Below are 21,528 nucleotides of genomic sequence, written 5' to 3'. Positions count from 1 at the left end.
AAATAGATGATGTTGTTAGGGTCTGATGTGTCCCAAGCTAGACTGTTGGGTGGCTTTGAATCCTGAGCTCATCCTTGGACCCATTACGGACAGGTTGTTGGCCATACAGGAATATCCCTCCTGAATGAGGTCCTGAAGCTGGAGATTGACAAACGTGAGATGAGCTTGCTGGAGATGCACCATTCTGCTTGGTTCTACCCAACTGACTCATTCTGACTATTACCACATGACATCAGCGCATTAGGATTGTGTCTCATGCTTCACAATTCTGCTGTCACTTTACCAGGAGGTCATACTATCTGAAAGCAGGCTGTGTCCTGGGACTAGTCAAGCACAAAACAGGCTGTGTCCCTGTCTGAGCCCCCAGCTCGCTGCCCAGTCCCCCATGCCTTCTCCTCCCTGCCTGGACCAGAGTGTCCTGGGAAAAGAGAGCAGGCAGCATTTTCTTCTTTTCTCACACACTAATGATGCTTCAGCCCTTTTAACATGTTGGGAAATATGTGTGATTTTCTTTTATGGCAGAAGTGTAAGCAGTAAACCTTGAGACCCTGTGAGCCAGTATTTTATCACTTCTTGAAAAGAATACAATAGGTAAGTGATAATAAATGAAGAACACAAATTAGACCAAAACTTAAGTAAATAAAGTCATGCTTGTACATATTTAGATCTTATGGTATTGACTTTCAAACTTTTTGACCTTCACCCATAAAGCAAAATATATTTTATATTGCAACTCAATACATTATCACACACACAAATGTAACCAAAACAAGTTTCAAAAACCAATACTTAAGTGTGCAATGAATTAAGATATTTTCTACTCTATTTTATTCTATTTGATTATCCTCTTTTCCATTTTTCTCTCTTTTTCTTAGAAAATGCTCATTGGTAAATCACTATGTTGATTTCATTACCATTTAATTATTTGTGTTTTAGAGTTTGAGAAACACTGCTTTATAAAATGTATGGTTCATGAGATCTATACGGGTACAGTGACACAGGACATACAATTGGAAGGAAACTGGAGACATTTAGTACAACTTTTCTGCTACATATACGTCCTACGTTTCCTCCAAATGGCCATCTTCTTCTGCTTGAACACCTCTAGTGACAGAGAACTCCATTGCTCCTTGAGGCAGCTCATTCTGTCTTGGATAATTTTAATTGCTCAAACACCTACTATAAAATTTCAAGGGCATTAAAGACATCTTGCAATTTAGAGGCAAGCCCCTACTAGACACATGACAATATCTGTCTGGTACTGGACTATATTAACATAGTACATAGAATGTCACTTGTCAAAGGAAACTCAAACACAATCTAAATCATGCTTTATTTCACAGATGAGGAAACAGACCCAGGGAAGGAAAAAAAGTGACTCAGTAGAGGTCACCAAGTGAATTATTTAGGGTCCAGGAACTATTTCTTCTGACTCAGACTCAATTGCTCTTTTTACTACATAATCACTAAAAGAATTACAAGATAAATTAAGTTAGACAAAAAAGTAAATAACAAGAGACTCTTGAGAACAGAATCATATCAATATCTGTGAATCACATCTATTGGAATGGCTCCTGTCTTTCATTCTGCATTTCTAAATTGAGAGCAAACTATGCAAACTTTATAAAAACACAAAATCATGTTATGATCTGTACTGCATTCATGTTATTTCAGTTTGCCTTACCTGTTAGCAGCAAACTTATTTGAAATGAAACCACCTGGAATTTGTGTCACAATATAACCCCAGAAAAAAGATCCATGGATAAGGCCCACTGTCTCTGGATCCCAGTTAAACTGTGCTGTCTGAAATGAGAAATCAGATATAGTGGTGTTTATAAGAAAACACTTGCCTACCATTTTTCACTGATGACCCTACATAACAACGCACAAGGTCCTTCTTTCCTTCTTTTATTCAACAAATATTTGTGGAGGGCTTCTTGTATGCTTGGGATATAGTAACAAATACGACAAAGTCCCTGCTGTCATTGAATTTGCGTTCTAGTGAGAGCAGGAGAGATTATGTACAAACTTAAATACATACATATGTATGTATTAAATATATAAATATGTATTTAATAATGATACAACTCTTAAGCCATTGAAAATTCCAGGGCTAGACCCCCTTTCCTCCCTTTCTTCCCAAAGTAACTCATTCTTTTCAGACTCCTTGCAAATGTTCCTTCCTCTGAGGACATGGGGTACCTGGCTGGCTCAGTCCCTAGAACATGCAACTCTTGATCTCAGGGTTGTTAGCTCGAGCCCCACATTGGGTGTAGAGATTCTGCTTGAATACCTCTAATGACAGAGAACTCTACTGCTCCTTGAGGCAGCTCATTCTGTCTTGGATACTTTTAATTGCTCAAACATCTACTATAGAATTTCAAGGGCATTAAAGACATCTTGCAATCTAGAGGCAAGCCCCTTCTACTCACACGGCAAAACGTATATGGTACTGGACTATATTAACATAGTCCATTAAAAATAAAATCTTTAAAAAAAAAAAAAGCAATGATATCAAAATGGAAGGTGTTCCTGTTATGGAGGAAGGGTTCTTAATTATCAACATATTATGCCTTATCAACTTTTGTCAGTTTATTTTCCCATCACAAGTTGTTATATATTTATTTGCTCATTTATTCAACATTCACCTAGTGCCTCCTGTGTCCCAGATTAGGTGCTAGACAGTGTAAATACTAATTCAAACAAGAACTGCCTTTGTGTTCTAGGAGATCACAGTCCATGGAACATTGGCCTGTCCTCTATACCGTATTTCCCATTTTACCAATTAGGAAATTGAAGTTTAAGAGTAAAATGAAACTGGGGCACCTGGCTGGCTCAGTCAGTAGAGCATGCGACTCTTGATCTCAGGGTCATGAGTTCAAGCCCCACGTTGGGTAGGGATTACTCAAAAAAAATAAATAAATAAAATGAAACTAACAATCATGCATTCAAATCAGCTCACCAAATTTTTATTTTGTGCTACTATGTGCCACACATTGTTCTAGGCACTGGGGATACAACAGTGAACAGAACAACAGTAATTGCTCTCTTCACAAAGATGCCAGTGGGGACAGCAGATAGTAAACAAGTAAACAAGTACAGACTGTGTTAGATGGTGATCAGGGGTGAGGAATAAAAATAAAGCAGGGAAGGTGACAGGAAGTGCCGGACAGGAGTGAGGTAGAGTGCAATTTAAGATAGAGAGGGAAGGCTTCATTGAGGAGGTGATTTTTGAGTAAAGCCCTATAGGAAAGAAGGGAGTAAATCATGCTGTTCATTATCTGAGAGAACTTTCAAGGCAGAGAAATAGCAAGTGTAAAGACCCTAAGGTTAGAGGAACAGCAAGATGTCAGGATAGGTGGAAGGTAATGAGTGAAGGACATGAGAATCGGAGTTAAAGTAAGAGAGGTTCAAATGATGATAGGCCCTTTAAGTCACCAAAAGGACCTTGGCTTTTACTCAAAGAGGGATGGAAACCATTGGAAGCTTGGAGCAAAATAGGGACATAATTTTGTTTAGGCACTGTCCATGTATTTTCTCCCTTAATTCTTAGAACACCTAGAGGTAATTCTTGGCTCTTCTTTTGTAGATAAGGAAAATAAGGCTTAGAGAGATTAACTTACTTGCCCAAGGTCATGCAACTAGTTACAAGGAGAGCCAAGATCAAGGAACCAAAGATTGAAGGCAGAGGGATCCACTTCATCCAGAGGCTAATTACCAATCACAATGTCTCTTGCTCATAATTTTCTCTCTTAAAGGGATGGTTCTTTCTGGTATTCTCTGAAGGAGATGATACATGACAAACAGGACTTGGGCCTGCTGAGAACTGAATTTCATCGTCACTTGAGCCCCGTTAGAATCATAATGGCCCCATGCATGCGCCATTACTATAAGCCAACCACTGTGTCAGGTACTGTGTTGGGTGAAGAAAGACCCCCAAAAGATTTATACACAAAATCTCTGGAATCTCTGAATACTGCTTTATTTGGGAAAAGGGTTTTGTTGATGTGATAAAATCAAGGATCTTGAGATGAGTTATCCTGGATTATCTAGCTGGGCCCTAAATCCAATGACAAGTGTTCTTAAAAGAGAAAGGAAGAGAGAGATTTGAGACAGAAGAGGAGAAGACACACAGAGAGGAGAAGCCATGTGAAGACAGAGCTAGGGATTGGAGTTATGCTGCCACAAGCCAAGGATCACCCAGAGCCCCCAAAGCTGGAAAAGGCAAGGAAGGATTCTTCAGTAGAGCCGTCAGAGTGAGTGTGGCCCTGGTGAAATTATCTCAAATTTCTGGTCTCCACAACTGTGCGAGAATAAATTTCAGTTGTTTTAAGCCACCATGCTTGAGGTAATTAGTTACTGCAGCCTTAGGAAGGAAACTAATATAGGTACTTAAGATATTAGCACCAAATTATCTCGTTTGATCTATAAAACAGGCCTTTTATTCCCATTTTACAATAAGGGCAGTGAGGGTCAGCAAAAAACTGCTAGAAATGACAGTTCCTGCCTCCCTGCTCATTTCCTTCAGAAAGCATTCCCCATCCTCACCCTGGGTCTCTCCTCTGCTGACTGGACATCTGGCCAATCAGGCTCTCTCTGTCTCTGTCTCTCTCTGTCTTTCTCTGTCTGTCTGTCTCGCTCTCCAATCTGAACCCAGAAATTATACTTAGACAAGACTGAATACTTGAACTGAAACTAGTCCCCTTTTAGTCAGGGCCGAAGTAAGTCAGCTCCCAGGCAAGACACTTCAGCTTTGGAGGACAGTGAGAAGCCATGGAAAAGGAAAGAGAACAGTCCATGGAGAGACCTGGGACAGTGGAGCATACTCAGAGAGAAGCAGACCGTGTGGAGCAAGCAAGCAAGCTGGAGACCTTAGTTAAGGATTTCTTCATTCCTCATTTCCTCATTCCTAGGAGGGCCAGCTCCACTCTGCCCTTCCTGGCAGAGCCTCTGTTTATGCCTTGGAAAGAATTAGGTAGACTCCTTTTCCACCCCTCATGGAGTACAGCCAGGATTTCAGTCCCACTACAGGCTGGACTCCCCGCTGTCCAGGGCACGGACTGCACAAATATACACATCAGACCTGCTTTTTTACCCTCACTCTCATGAGATCCCCTACAGCCCTACCATAATTTCCTTTTTAACTTGACCTGGTTCCACTGCATTTCTATTCCTTGCAACCAGCAATCCCTGACCAGGACATAAGGACAACTTGCTCAAGGTCCCAGAGCTAATAAACAAAAGAAGTCAAGTGTGAAACCGGGTCTGGCCAATTCGAAAGCCCATCCTCTCAACTCTACAGGACTCATGATTCATGGGAAGGAGTTTGGACTTCTCCTGAAGGTAAAAAGAGATAATCGCAAAGTTTCTCAAATGTCAGTCATTTATTGCTTGCCATATGCCAGACGCTATTCTAAGTGATTCACGTGTTTTAAAATTCATAATTATTAAACTAAAAATGAGTATTCACACATCAGCTAAAACTACCCTGTATACAACTAGTGAGTATATGCCAAATATTTGTAAGACCTATATATTCATACTGCTTACTTCTCTCCCTCTTTTGAAAATGAGGATTTCAAAATATCTCAGTGAAAAATATCTAGTTCACCCCATAAAATGAAAAACCAAATAAACAAAATACCAGTCATTCAGAGCCTTTCCTAATACAATTAGTAAAATCTTTGTCATCAGGTTGAACATGCTCAGTTGACATGTAAGCTTTGTTCTATTTGAGTAAGAGAGAAATGGCCTGCTATAAATTGGAGTTGTCCTAGAGCTTCTGAAATGCTCCCAAACTCCTATTTTTGAGACCAGAAGAAATGATGCAAAGCGTATTTTAGATCTCGATCAGTTTCTCTAAGACTCCAAAGGGAAAACCATAGAAACTAGAGAGCACACACTAGCATTGTTCCTTAGGTTTGTCAAAATGTCTTTTCCATATGCCTCCAAACAGACTCTGTTGACCTAGGCCTATCTTTCCAGGCAACAAAGAAATGTACACCAGCAACTCATTTTGATCTGGGCCTCGGCAGACAAGTTTTAATTAGCTGGCCTTGCTCACAAAAGGCTGGGAGAATACATGTGATACACATCTGAAACCTCACTAATATATATCATTATATAAAAAATGCATGGCTTGCCCCATCACACCTCTCCTGTCCTCCCTCCCCACCAAAAAATAAACAACGAGCATATCCTTTCAGAACAAATTCAGCTGCGGCATCAAAAAGAGGCTAGAAGACTCTCCATTGTGCTCTTTACTTCTGGCGGAATAATCTCTTAGCTAAAAGAAAAAAAAAGCCTGCAGGGCCAACTAAAGACCTTTTTTTTAATGGATTAGAATCAAATTTTCCCAAACCAGTGCTTGGCAGGAACTGTTCCAGGTAATGCTAATAGATGTGGCATGAAAGAAAGTGTTCTACAATAAAGTTCGGGAAATAATGCATACACAGCCCCCTCTTGGAGACTCTCACAGGACACAGCACAATAAAAGCTCCCATTTCATACAACACCTTCTTCCTAGCACAGCCTACAGAACAGTGATATGCCAAACACCAGTTTGGGGAACTCTGATGTAAATGTTTCTCCACATATGGGCAGGGACCAGAGAACTACTAGATGCCTCTCTGCAATGTGCATGTACCTCCACACGAGTCATTCCCGTGCGTGTGTTCAGTACAATGAAACATGTATCCATTGGGCATACACTTTTGGTTTTTTCCCCATAGCCTCAATACTTCTCTAGGCATACCATGGAAGAAATCAGCCTGATTTTATCTTTCCAGTGATTCATAAAAACAGTGCTTTTTTTTAATTTAAATTCAATTAGCCAACATATAGTACATCATTAGTTTTTGATGTAACGTTCAATGATTCATCAGTTTTGTGTAACACCCAGTGCTCATCACATCATATGCCCTCTTTAATGCTTTTAAGTCACATCAGACTTGCTTATGACTACAACAGCCTTTGAACCGGGCCTCGTGCTTCCACTCACTTCAATCCCAGTCTACTGGGAGACCACTGGCTGGATAGCGATCTTTCTGGAACAGATTTGATCATACCACCACTCTGTGCAAAGCCCACCCAGGACTCCCTACGTGTCTTATCAGGCTTTACCTGGCCTAACTCTTATTTACCCTGGTGTCTCCCTCTCTTGAGGCTCAATCATGCTCTACTCTCTTACAGGGGTTCTCAGCCTGGAGTCCAAGGATGGAATGCTGTGGATCCGTGAACTTTGATGGGGAAAATCAGCATTTTTAGTTTCACTAACTGCTAGCTGAAATTTAGCATTTCCTGTGGTTATGAATGTAGGCAACAAACCACAGTAGTATTATCAGTACCTGTGACTCCATCACGTGGAAATTATAAACCTGTTCATATGACAGTTGTCACCACTATCTTAAACTATGGTTTATACTTCAAACTTCAAAGTTACAGTAATTTTATTTTATTTTTTAATGATTTTATTTGTTTATTTGTCAGAGAGACAGAGGGGCGGAGAGCATAAGCAGGGGGAGGGGCAGGCAGAGGGAGAAGCAGACTCTCTGCCGAGCAGGGAGCCTGATGTAGGACTTGATCCCAGGACCCTGAGCCAAAGGCAGACACTTAACTGACTGAGCCACCCAGGTGCCCCAAAGTTACAGTAATTTTAGACCCATTGTTAAATTTTGTCATCGATGTGTTTATAAAGAAGCTCATACGTTTCCATATCGTTAATTTTATTTTTAAATACTTTGATATCTGTATTCCAATATAATTGGTTTCCTTTATAATACTATGCATTTTATTTTAAGAATTTAAAACATTATTTTGACAAAAGGTTCATAAGTCTACAGCAGGTTGCCAAAGGGGTCCATGGCTCAGAAAAGATGAACTCCTATCTCAGTTCCTAAACACATCATTTTCTCTCTCTCCCTCCTTCTCTCTCTCTCTCTCTCTCTTTCCTTCTCTCTCCCTCCCTCCCCTTCTCTCCTACAGTCTTTCACATAAGATGTTCCTTTTTCTTCACTCTTCCTCGCACTTCACTAAAACACCCTTTGTCGGTCGATTCCTCCTTATCTTTCGGAACCAGCCATCACTTTCTCTGGGAATTCTTTCTTGATATCTGGGTCAGCACTCTCCTATTTGGCCCCCAGCATTCTGAACACCTCCAACATAGCACCTGCAACCATGAATTATGCTTACTTACTGGTACAGCTCTATGACGACAAGGGCCCAACCTGTGCTTTTCATCATTCTCTTCCCTTCACCTTGCACAGTGCCTGGCACATGGTAGCCATTCTACCTTTTTGTCACATCAATGGAAGAGGTGAGGTGCTTTCTTTCCCATAACAAAGTATTAGCACAGCTGTGGCCAAAAGAGCTCCCACCAAACACAGACACTGACCTGAATTTCTGGTTTTCCATCAACGTATACAGTGCTGTTGTTGACCATTTCCACGATGGCTACTCCAAGATTGCACCGAATCCCAAAGGAAATGCAGAAGCCCAGCCCACTCATAATGGCAATGAGGTAGCGCTTGGGAAGGCCACAGCAGTGGCAGCTGCAGAGGGGGGGCCTCTGCCTGGAAGTCTGCACTGGCCTTCCTTCTTCATTCAGCTCAGTGTTATCTTCTTCCTCATTCGTCCCATCAATTTTTCTATAGTGGAAGAAAAATGGTCAGAGAAGAAAGGCTGGGATTTCAGAGAGAAAAGGAACTATACTAGGCAAAAAGAAAAGGTCTACCAAAGAAGAAAAGGGGAAACCCAAAGTAGGATGCAGCCTGCCTTTTTAAAAGTTGTTATTGTCATGAAAATAAATAATAGTGGCTAAAATTACTGATATTCTGGGTATTGTATTGCACTTTAATAGGCATTAGGTCATTTAGAGTTCACAACAACTCCATGACATAGATGGTGTTATCTTGCCATTATACAGGTCAGGAAACTAAGTCACTTGAGGTGGGATGTAAATCCAAGTCCAAGTCTGTGTCCTCAACAATATGCTTTACTGAATTTCCTGCCAGAAGAGTATTGACAGATTTCATCCACGTTGCATGACCTAGCTATCTATTGCACTTGACCTTGGTTTTAGTGTCACCTGAAGCATGCTAAAAAGATATACAGTAGAAAATCAATCCATTTGCAGATTCTTTTCTTCCTCTTTATCTAAATCTTAATAAAATATTAGATAGAGGTAGGGAGGCACAATCTATCAATTTCTACCACTTTCTCCTCCAGCTACCTCCACTCTCATCGTCTTTTTTTAGAAAACTCAGAAGTCACTTTCTTCAGTTCCCTACCTCCCATTCTTTCTTGGACCCATTCCAACCAGGCATCCCCAAAACTGTCCACCAAAACAGCTCTTCTTAAGGTCATCAATACCTTCCATTGACCTTTGACTCAATGCAATGGTCATCTTAGGTCCTCATGTAATCAGCCTATCAGTACTTAACACAAGTTCTTCCTTTATTTTCTCCCAAGAAACCACACTCATGTGCTCTTCCTCTTAATTCTCTGACCATTCTTTCTGTTTTGTCTCGTAAGATGATTCCCTACTTCCTTGACTTGTAAACACTGGGATGTCCAGGACTCAGCTCACAGATCTCTTTTATTTTCTATCTACACTCTGTAGGTGATCTTATCCCATCTGTGGGTTTTAGATACAGATCCCAATTTTCATAAATAGATTTATTTGACATCTCCTTGGACACACAATCAGCATCTCAAACTTAACATATCCAAACTGAGTTTCCCGAAAAAAAATTAATTCCCGAAATCTTTCCCATCCCAAGTAATGATAATTTTGTTCCTCCAGTTGCTCAGGCAAAAATCGTGAAGTCATCCTGAATGCTTCATTTCTTCTCCAACCTATACCCAAACTAGGAGCCAGTGTGACTTAGTTTGAATGTTTATTCTTCCACTTGCTTAGCTGTGTGACTTTGGCCTAGTTAACCTCTCTGGGCTTCTTCTGTTTCTTCATCTGTAACCTAGGAATTATATAAGTAGTTTCTTCTTCGTGGGGTTCTTCTCAGGATTATCATAAGTGGATTATTATATTTAGACCATTTAGAACAGAACTTAATACATGTAAAAACTCAATATAGACCAGCTACTTTTTTTACATTAATCCCCACAATCATTTAATGAGTCCATTCTGTTAGACTGAGCATTGACGCCATGTATTGCCGCTTATACTGATGTCCAAGAATCATTTGGATCACAGGACTATTTATAATGCATAGCCCCGATGGTCTCCATGAATTTCTGGCATCAGAACATCATTTATAATTTGTATAGCATGAAAAACTGTTTCTCCAATGTTGACACACCATTACAATAGTACTAGCAGTATTAGCTAAAACAGGGATAATATATAACAGCTACACTAATATTTATATAAAACAAATTCAGTTCTCTCTCCCCATTTCATATAATGACCTCAATATGGTTAAAACAGCTCAGTGAGGTATAGGAAACTTAATACTTCCATTTGACACAAATGTAACTGTAGTCCAGAAAGCAAGAGTGGATTGGCCAAGACCCCAGAGCCAGAAGAGGGTAGAGGCAGGGTGGGAAGGCTTTCCCCTGACTATCAGGTCCACTGATTCCCTCTCACGTGTGCTTCCCGGCTCACCAGGCTGTGTTTTGTCTCAGTGAGCTTCCCATCACCTTGTCATCTGCATTCTGGACCTTGCCCCAGCCACCGTGGACAACCCAGTAGAGGAAAGTATTTAAGAGAACGGACTCTGGAATGAGAGAAGCTGAATGCTATTTCTCCCATGTGCTAGCTCTATGACTTTGGCCAAGCCACTTGACCATTTGAAGCTACAATATGCTGGTATTAGCTTGCCAGGGCTGCCATAACGAAGTACCACACACTGAGTGGCTCAAACAACAGAACTTTACTTTTTCACAGTTCTGGAGGCCAGAAGTCCAAGATCAAGGTGTTGGCAGGATTGGTTCTTTCTGAGGCCTCTCTCCTTGACCTGTAAATCGCCAAAACCATGAGAGACTCTTAACTATAGGAAACAAACTGAGGGTTGCTGGAGGGGTGGGGGGTGGGGAGATGGGGTAACTGGGTGATGGACATTAAGGAGGGTACGTGATGTAATGAGCACTGGGTGTTATATAAGACTGATGAATCACTGAACTCTACCTCTGAAAGTAATAATACGCTATATGTTAATTAATTGAATTTAAATAAAAGATTAAAGAATTTTAAAAAAAGATGGCTGTCTTCACATCACCTTCCCTCTACATATCTCTGTGTCCAAATTTCCTCTTTTTATAATAACACCAGTCACTTGGATTAGGACCCACCCTAAAGACTACATTTTAATTTAATTAACTCTTTCATTTGTTTATTTGATTAATTTCTACATTCTTTTATTTTTCATTTAATCTCTACTTTCTTTTATTTCCTTTATTATATTTTTAATTTTAATTCCAGTATAGTTAACATATGGTGTTATAGTAGTTTCAGGTGTACAATACAGTGATTCAACAACTCTATACATCACCCAGTGCTCATCATGATAAGTGTACTCTTTAATCCCCATCACCTATTTCACCCATACCACTACCCACCTCCCCTCTGGTAACCATCAGTTTGTTCTCTATAGTTAAGAGTCTGTCTCTTGGTCTCTCTGTCTTTTAATTACTTCTTTAAAGAACATATCTCCAAATACAGTCATATTCTGAGGCACTGGGGGTTAGGACTTCAACATATGAATTTGGGGGGAACACAACTCAGTATATAACAACCCCCATCTCTAAAATGGGCTAATGATCATAGCTATCTCATCGATTGTTTTAATGATTAAATGATATGACGCACGTAAATTATTTAGTGCAGTGCCTGGTACATGAAAGAGCTTTTTATTGCCAGATGGTAAATACTACTATTATTGCTATTAATAAAATTGTTACAAGTCATAAGCTCAGCTTCTCTCTATAATCATGCAGATGTTTGGATGAAGAGTAAGACAGACTAACATTTTCAGGCACCATGGAGCCTTGAGGAGCTTAATTAAAGACAGCCCCAGCTGCTATGCTCTGAATGCACCAGGGCTTTGGCTGGAGGACTACCTTCCCACAGACTGCTCCCCACCAAGCACAGAGCGCAGCAGGGATAGAGGGCAAGCCCTTTCCTGCAAGAGGCAAGACTCGTCTGACAGGCATCTGGCTCCAGGGCTCCCCATTGGCCTTGCAAAACTTCCTAGTACTGGGGTATAGTCTGAGACTCTTCCTACAAAATCTTCCTTCCCTTTCTCCTACATCACAGTCCAAATGTTCCCCCAGCCCCCCTCGTCTCTTTCCCCATTTTCCCGCAATAAATCTCTTATGTATCTCTCCCTGTCTTCGTAGAGGGCCTGAACCAACACAAGCACCGTCTGTGTGCCTGATGCCATCTGGGATATCCTGAGAGTTTCCAGAGGAAGGACACAATAGTAGAGGGGCAGAGAGAAAAGTAGTGTGATAAAGGGGAAGATAAGCTCCACGGAAGGAGGTATGGGCTCCCCAAGTAGCAGAACTTACAGCTGCCTGACCTTGAGCCGCCTCTCCCAAGTTGGAGACAGGATGTGGGGAGCTGTGGAGAGAAGACTTGAGCGCTGGGTCCCAATTTCCCTTGCCCCAAGCGCTCGCGGAGTCACCAGGCTTCAAGCCACTGTGCCACCAGGCACAAACATGGATCAACCACTAGAGGGCCCCCCGAGCTGTTTGTGTGTCCCTTGTACAACCTAGTTGTGGCAGGAAGGGCCCACCCACATCAGCAGAAAGTTCATTTCCACCAAGGGGGGCTAAGAGTCAGATTTGATTTGTTTTAAAAACAGTAAAATAGTGGAACATTTCTTGTATAGGCAAGCTCAGAGAGGAAGATTCTCAGCCCCCTCCCCTGTATGATGGGACAAGCCAGGCTTCATTGCCATCAGTCAACCCAGGTTTGATAGCCAGCTCGCCAAATTGTGTACTAGTTGTGGGACTCTGGGCAAGGCAAGTTGGCCTCTCTAAATCTCACATTTCCTCATCTGTAAAATGAATGCAGTATTTATCTCACAGAGCTGTTGTTGAGATTAAATGAGCCTACACAACAGTGAGTAAAACATTACCGGCACGAATGAGTAGACAACGATTCAGTGTTAGGGCCTACACCATCCCCCATGTGTCCTAAGTATTTCACACGTTCCCCAGTCGGAACATTTATCACATTGAGTTAGTTATTTGCTTTCATCAGCATAGTAGGTGTTGAGTAAATATTTGTTGATCTGAGAAAGTGAATGAGTGAATGAATGCCTCCCCAGGAGAAGTGAGCATGTTGAAGGCAGAGTCATTTCTGACTCTTCTTTATTCCCAGGGCTCAGCATATGGCCTGGACATGATTAATCCCTACGAACTGAAGGGAACTGGTGGACCCCTTCCAGACTTCACTCCTGACTTGAAGCACTTACACGCAGAGGTAAAGATCTGTTCACCCCTGCCCAGAAACAAGTTTGTTCATTTTTCTAAAGAGGGTTGAGGTCATAAGAAGTGGAGGGCTTTAATTATCCAAAAGAGCTGTTTATCGTATTAGGTATTTTGGTGTTTGCCTGCACTCGGTCTGTAAGATCGGAGAATCTTCATTCTTGCCAGGGTAACATGTGTCTGGTTGTTTCTCCAAATGCAGAGAGCTACATTCTGTGGGTTGCTGGCCCTTTACACACTAGGAAAGTATAAGCCCACTGTTCACAAACACAATTGTCCAGTAAACATGTCAGCCCCAGGAGTCTAATTGCTTAAGATATGCTCCATAGCCTTCAGGCACTTATAGAACTACTTACTTACAATTCAAATGTACCCAGTAATTATGGAGCAGGTTTGGTTTGGTTTTGTAGGCAATAAGGTCAACATTTAATGGAACACAAAACGAGCAGACTTACAGATCATTTTATGGCTTTTTAAAATCCATTCACTTGCTCACTTATGGTAAATGTTGATTATGGGCTGAATTGTGCCACCACTGCCCGACCCTAAATTCTTACTTTGAAGCCTTAACCCTCAGGACCTCAGAATGTATTGGGACAAAGGGCCTTAAAGAGTAATTAAATGTCAGGGCGCCTGGGTGGCTCAGATGGTTAGGCGTCCGCCTTCGGCTCAGGTCATGATCTCCAGGTCCTGGATCAAGCCCCACATTGGGCTCCCTGCTCAGCAGGGAGTCTGTTTCTCCCCCTTCCTCTGCCTCTCCCCACTACTCCTGCGCTCGCTCTCTCTCACTCTGTATCTCTCTGTCTCAAATGAATAAATAATAAAAAAAAAATTCTTTAAAAAAAAAAAGAGAATTAAATGAGATTATATGGATTGGCCCTAATGCAATAAGACCTGCGTCCTTATAGGAAGAAATTTGGACACACAGACATCAGAACTGCATGTCCACAGAGGAAAGACCATGTGAAGACACAGCGAGTAGGTGGCCTTGAGGAGAAACCAAACTGTCGACACCTTGATGTTGGGCTTCGAGTCTCTAGAACTGTGAGAAAATAAATTTCTCCTAAGTTACCCAGTCTCTGGTACTTTGTGATGGCAGCTTAAGCAAACTAATACAGTATTAGGGGGCTGAAGGATACTGACTACCTTCTCCAGCGGTACTGTGTGAGGTACATATTTATATATACATCTATATACATAATCTCCCTTAATCCCCAGAACGATCTTGAGAGGTAGAATTTATCCCTCTCTTACAGCTTGGGAGACTCAGAATACTTCAAAAACTTGCCCAAGAGGCACCCAGCTGCAGTGGGGAAAGTGAAAACACAACCCAGATTTGATATCAAGCCCCTCCTACCAGTACGCCACAGGACCGAACTAGAAAGCACCTTACACATATCAAGTGCTTCACCTAAGTAGACATTTTTAAAGGTTTTGGAGAAAGAATATTGAAGAAGGATTGAGGAAACATGCCCTCGAGTCACAATCCTGTGTCAAATGCTGAGTCCGGTATTTATTAGCTGTGTGAACTTCAGGTACTTAACCTCTCTGAACCTCGATTCCCTGAAAGGGGACAGGACTAATGTGAGCACTAGAGGAGAGAACGTTTATAAAGCACTTAGTATCATTCCTAGCACTCTATAAATAATCAATAAATGGTAACTTTTAAAGAAGGGAGGGGGTACTTAAAAGCTGACTCTGGGAGTCTGGGATTTGCAATAGGATCTCAACAGTGTGGCTCTCAGGACATCAAATTCTAAAAGATCTCAATAAAATTCAACTCCTACCCAGTCAGTACTGTCATACTACCTGTATTTTTTTAATTTTTAAAACTAATATTTCCCTCTTCCAGTAGACCATAATAAGTCCAAAGTCAGGAACCAAAGATCCCTAGCACCTGTCACAGTCACACAGATTCTGAAGTGTTAACCTGTTTTGATTTTCCTCCTGGTAATTTCATCCTTTCCTCTCCCCTCATTCAAGCAGAGAGTCGGTGATTATTACCTAATCAGGGAATGATAAGATGGACAATAAGAAAAAAAACAAAAATAAAAAGACTTGGTCTCTATGGCTTTTTCATTCCGAAAGCCTAAGCTTTCAGGTGACAGGCAGCTCAAAGTCCAGTCTAGCCCATAGACATGTTTTGTTTGTATGGTTTGGGGGGGGGGGGGCGGGTGTGGTTTTTCAGAATTTGGATTCATTTCCAGAGTTTAAAAATCAGGAGAGTGCTCCCAAATAAAAACAAAAAGATATGTTCAAGTCTTAACCTCTGATATCTGTAAATATGACTTAATTTAGAAATAGGGTCTTTGCAGTTATAATCAAGTGAAGATGAGGTTATATTGGATTAGGATGGGTCCTTATCCAATGACTGGTGTCCCTATAAAGAGAGGGGAATCTGAACACAGATGCAGAAGCTCAGGGAAGTAGGCCAGGTGACAACAGACGCAGAGACTAGAGTGATGTACGTGTCTACAGGCCAAGGAATGCCCAGGGTTACCCGCAGCCACCAGAAGCGAGGAAGAGGCAAAGATAAACCCTCCTTCAGAGGCTTCACAGAGAGCGTGGTCCTGCTGACACCTTGATTTTGGACTTCTGGCCTCCAGAACGATGAGTGGCACGTCGGGTAGCCATGGCAGCAGAGACGGAAGGTATGTCTAGGATCCACTCACCAAGACTGATGCAGCTACCACTGCTGTCAGCAACGAAACTAGTGCTGAGCCCTGATAGAGCACAATCCCTGAGAGACAAACCAGCCCGTTGGTGGCAAATTGTTTATATCAGACCCCTTCCATCTTGGAAAGGGTAGCAGTTCATCCTGACTGGGACTGACCTATATTCCATGTATGAGCCTGCAAGGCTTGGCCTGCGTCACTACCTGAGGATTCACAGAATGCTGATTAGCCAACATGGGATCCCACATAACATCACCTAAGACCAAGACACACAATTTATGGCAAAGGACGTACAGCAGGCGGCACAGGACGATGGGATCCACTGGTCCTACCACAAGCCGCACCGGGCAGAAGCTGGTGCGAAGGAAGCCTCTTAGAGATGCAGCTGAGGCATCAGCTCGGAGAGGAATGCCTGCGAAGATAGGGTGCCGCCCTTCAGGATGCAGTATGTTCCATAAACCAACAGTTATTATAATGATGCTGGGTCCCCAACAGGCAGAATATATTGGTCTGAGAAACACAGGGTGGAAGTGGGAGTAGCCCACTTACCATCATGCCCAGTAACTCACTTACGGAATATCTCATCTCTTCAACTTTAGACTCTGTGGGTCTAGGAGTCCTGATGCCCAAGGAAGAATTCTTCCACGTGGGAATACAATGAAAATCCCATTAAATATAGCTATCACTGCCGCCCAGTCAGGTTGGGGTCCTCATGCCAAGACCAAAAGGCAAGGCCAGGGGTCACCATAGTGGCAAGGCTGATTGGTCCTGAATTGGTCCTGATCTTCAGCAGGGGCAGCCCACAGCCCATGACTGACTGATGCAGAGACACAAAAGACTGGCCCCTTTGCCTAAAGGGACAGCTCAGTGCCAATTATGTGATCTGGCCCCTGTGTATTACCTGAGATCACATCCTTGCTTGGTTTTCTCCTTTCCTATCCTGCTTTACTCCCTGCCTCCCAATTTCCACCTCCGTAAATCACAGCATAGGCTCTCCAAGTCCCTGTCTCAGGGTCCACTTTTAGGAAACCCTAGCTAAGATAGAAGTGGAGTAAAATGAAGCAGGGAAGAGAGATAGGGAGTAGGTAAGAGGAGGAGGGAAGGAGGGCTTTCTCCTTAAATAGGATGGTCAGGAAAGTCCTCCCTGGGAAGGTAACCTCTGAGAAGAGACTTGAAAATGGGAGAATAAGCCATCAGGCAATTAGAGAGAAAAAATTTCAGGGTGAAAAACAGGATGCAAAAGCTGGCATGGGAGTGGGTATGGGGAGTTTCTGTAAGAGTGCAGTGTGGCTGGAGTCGGGGTGAGGCAGGAAAAGAAGGCCAGAGATTAAGTCAGAGTTCTCAAGTTCCCACAGATCAGGTAGGGCCTTAAAGGCCATTGAAAGGATGCTGGCTTTAATTCTGAGAGAGGTGGGAAAGCACGGGGAGGTTTTGAGCAAGGAAGAGATGCGACCTGACTTTGCTTTACTAGAATTACCCTGGCCAGTCGGAAGCCAAGTTGCCTGAAGTTGTGCGGGGAGAAAGTAAATGATGGCACAGCCATTAGAACCCGGGCTCACCTGACCTCAGAGCCCACTCTCACACGCTGACATTTGGCAATGGAGTAGACAGTGCATGTCTGGTACATAAGTTGAATACACTGTCAGTGCATGCTGAGGATGGACACAACACAAAAGGATTGGCTCCATCTCTTTAAAGGGAAGATATAAACACTTATAAGGAGACCAGGCACCCCTTCCGTTTCCCTAGGGAAGTCTTCAATACTACAACTGATTAGGAGAAAAGCCCATACTTGCCATAAGATCCAGAGGTTGCTGGCTACACTGCAGCCCAAGTAACTCCCTAAACCTAAATGAGTCATTAAGTTTCAACACAGTAAGCGGGAAGAGCAAAGACAGAGAGGTCACAGAGTGTAATGACTAAGAATGATGGGCAGAGAACATCTGGTCTGAAACCCAGCTCTGCCACTTATAAGCTATGTGACCTTGGGTAACTTACTTAACTTCTCTGTGCCTCAGCTTTCTCATCTAAAATGGTTAACTGCAATAATCCCCACCCCATAGGGTTTAATGGAATTAAATGTGTTTACAGGGCCTGGAACAGATAATGTCTGCCATTATTATTTTATTATACATAAGCAATTAGAATACACCCATATTGTCATGTAAATTGAATAAATCTACATGTCAATTTCTGGATATCAACTTCCAAATTTAATGCCTTCTACGTCATCTGTTCTAATACTGGACTGTAAGTGAACATATTCTTTCTTCCACACTTCTGAAATACTATTGTACTTTTAGCTGATGAAATTGTTCAGCTGCTTTTTATCAATGACTCTTCTCCAGAAAGGCTAACAATGCCTGACTGTAATCAGCCCCATGTGTGAACTTCAAATGCTTCCCTATGCATTTGCCATTCCCCTGGTCATGAGGAACTCTCAGTAATTAAAAAGCACCCCAAGAGGGGAGCCTGGGTGGCTCAGTCAGTTAAGCATCCAACTGTTGGTTTCCGCTCAGGTCATGATCTCAGGGTGGTGAGATCGAGTATCGAGCGGTCAGCGTGGAGTCTGATTGAGATTCTCTCTCCCTCTCTCTCCCTCTGCTCCTTTCCCCCCAATGCATGTGTGTGCTCTCTCTCTCTCAAATAAATAAATAAAATCTTTTTTTAAAAAAGCACCCCAAGAATTCCATTTAGATGATGGTTTCAGTTTTCTTCTGATTTTTTTTTTTTTTCCATTGGACTCTGCTAACTGGTTTTAGGTGAAAAAATCAGCAAGGGGAGGGAATGTTCATCATATACCAGGCTCTGGGCAAGGCACTTTATATATAAATATCTTACAGACAAGGTGAACACCAAGTGTGTGTCAGAGTTGGTCTCCCTGGAGGAACCCTAATTCTGGAGCTCTGCTCAAAGACTGTCAGAGCTTAGGGTCAACTTGGATTGCTAGTCAATTAATGCCCTTTTTTTGCCTTCCTCTGCCAATAATTTCCTTCTAGGATCACGGAAAGAAGGGGTTCGAGTTTGGCTCTATTTTTTCTCAAGTCATCCTACTATTAAGCCAACAGTGATAACGTCTAGCATGCATTTAGTGCATTCTGCATCTCAAGCCCTGTTAGCCATTTGTCTATTGTGCTGTGATTCACTTCCAAGGAAACCATCCAGAGTCCTAAACACATAGCTCCATTTCGGGTTGAGGTCGTACAACTTGGAAATTATGAATTTTGTTATATTCCTAAGCAAACCAGTGTGGCAAACAAAAGAATCTTCAAGTAGATCATCTAATCAAACACTGTAAAACCAGCTCTTAGAATAAGTCTCTTACCAAAGAAGGTGATTTAATTTCAAAAAAAGCAATTCAACTTAATGTTGGAAAGAAAATTCCTAAGTGCTTCCTTGTCAAATATTGTATAAACTAAGGTACAGAGTTTGATGATTATAATGGGGACTGTAATTGACTATAGTCCAAAGTCATGGTTTTTGTTCCTGGCTTTGTCAGATTGCTTTGTCCTCATACTTGAATATGACAACCAAGCCATTGTACCTTCCTTTTTCGTTTTTAATCAAATGAACACCACCACAGTAAGATGGACTTTACCTGGGGAGTATGCAACACAAGGCTAAAACATTCTTCAAAGAAAAGGTCATTATAATCACTTCCTATGTTTGGCTGGTTTATCCTGCTGTCAGCTAGGTTTTTATCTATACAGATAATTCAGCGTGGGTCTAATTGAAACCTTTTTGTTTTTAACTTTTAAATTAAAGGAAGGGCTGAACCCAGTTCTCTTACTATGAAAGTTCATCAAGAGTGATACAGTGGAAATTTAACACTGACAGGAGCCCCTATGTTATAAAACCCAAGGAATGGAGTGAATCTCTGTGCCTACAAATAGTCCTTTGCATGCTAAAGTTTTTTTAATTTAAGGGATACCATATAAAAGTTAAAAGGAGATGCCAGATGGCATTTTCACTCATGAGGATTAGAAATAGTCATTCAAACATATAAAAATCTTATCAGGAGTATTTTTCACATTTATTTATATCTGAGGGTTTAAAGAAGTCATCTTACCTTGTACATAAGGACTGCTTATTAATTCATCTGTAAAACCTAGAAAGGCTATGTCTATTTAAAAAATCACAAATTAAAATGTCACATCAATTCATTCATTTGTGGCAAACTCTCCTTCTAATAATAATGTATTTTACTTTAAAAAATATTTATTTTTTGGTTTGGACAAAAACATTCACTTTAATGATAGTACATAATATTTTCCCACTGTAACCATGTAAGTTTTTTTTTTTACCTAAATACTAGTTTTTAAAGATACTTTCTTCAAACTATTGTGTAACTCTTCTTTTCTTTCAAAACCATACAATCAGCAACCACCCTATATAGTTTATATAACAAGCTAAATGCATATCTAATTTTCATTTATAGTGAAAATTTCTTAAAAATTACTTCAGCTGAAAGCATAACCATGTAATGGGGTTCCTGATTTTGTCATTATTATTGAATTAACAGGAAATATTATCTCCCTAGATCTTTTCTAATTCAATGCCAAACACACAATATGCAACATCACCATCTCTGCCATATAAGCAGAATGTCTGTCTTGTTATTTTCCTAATTCAATCTTACACTTTTGAGGCATCTTTTTTTTTTTCCCCTCCAGACACAGTGTATTGGAGCTGGAAGGGGCTCTAGAAGCCGTCTAATCGGACCTACCCATTCCTTTTTAAAAATGTGACTTTTAAAATATGAAGCAAAGTCTTTCAAACACTGGCAATGTGAAACTACTCAGAAATAGACCTAAAGTTTGCGTTCAGACTTTACCTTCGCAAAATCCCCAATGAATCTCCCACGGCGTTCTTCACTCCTTCCTTTCCAGGTTTCAGAATTTTTTCTTTGAAGGTATCAAATGCTTTAAAAGGCATTTTGAATGGGTGAGGGGGACCTCCAAGCACTAACAGTTAAGTCTCAGGAACTGTCATCCTTTTTCATTTCCAGCGTGGGGACCACTCTGCTCTCCTCCTCGATGAGTACCCTGAAGTCAGTTCTCATGGAGGTAACTACTTAACATCAAAAAGGAGATGAAACCCAGCCCAGAGCTTCCAAGATGAAATACCCCCAAGGTCCCCCCCCACCCCCCAAAAAAAGAGGCCAAGCAGTGTCTGGCTGGGAGTGCAGTCCCTTGAAAGCTAGAGCTCAGCAGCAGCCCGTGGCACTGTCTCAGGCAGCCACTCTCAGGCGGAACGCAGCCTTGCTCCCTCCCCGGGGCTGCAGCTGGAGAAGCTGAAGTGGGCTCCAGCCCACGAGGTGTCCTGAGACCAGCAACAGCATCTGCAGCCTCTCTCCAGCCCCTCCTGCTTCTTCTGACCACATCCCTCTCCTGCCTCGCTCAGC

General features: G+C 41.7%; 1 protein-coding gene and 1 long non-coding RNA gene across 3 annotated transcripts in view; one reads left to right on the top strand and one right to left on the bottom strand.

Annotated features, from left to right (window-relative positions):
• Positions 1-21,256, bottom strand: part of SLC17A8 (solute carrier family 17 member 8) — a 43,984-nt gene extending 22,728 nt beyond the window's left edge. Inside the window, exons 1-3 of the mRNA XM_036086030.2 lie at positions 20,959-21,256; positions 8,393-8,645; positions 1,685-1,803 (exon numbers count right to left, since the gene is read on the bottom strand). Of these exons, the coding sequence (XP_035941923.1) occupies positions 1,685-1,803; positions 8,393-8,645; positions 20,959-21,059 (473 nt within the window). The 5' untranslated portion in view covers positions 21,060-21,256. The remainder of the gene's footprint in view (positions 1-1,684; positions 1,804-8,392; positions 8,646-20,958) is intronic.
• Positions 5,044-14,397, top strand: LOC118531802 (uncharacterized). Of its 2 annotated transcripts, none has more exons than XR_013449319.1 (3): positions 5,044-5,343; positions 13,343-13,444; positions 14,358-14,397. It is a non-coding gene; the product is annotated as an uncharacterized LOC118531802 (long non-coding RNA). The 2 variants fall into 2 exon arrangements; XR_004915402.2 differs by lacking the exon at positions 5,044-5,343 and adding an exon at positions 12,378-12,496.
• Positions 21,257-21,528: the final 272 nt, after the last annotated feature.

Source organism: Halichoerus grypus, chromosome 6 (assembly GCF_964656455.1).
Source record: "Halichoerus grypus chromosome 6, mHalGry1.hap1.1, whole genome shotgun sequence".
Classification (NCBI taxonomy): Eukaryota; Metazoa; Chordata; class Mammalia; order Carnivora; family Phocidae; genus Halichoerus; species Halichoerus grypus.
The sequence above is the reverse complement of the archived record's forward strand: the minus strand, read 5'-3'. Positions and strand labels throughout refer to the sequence as shown.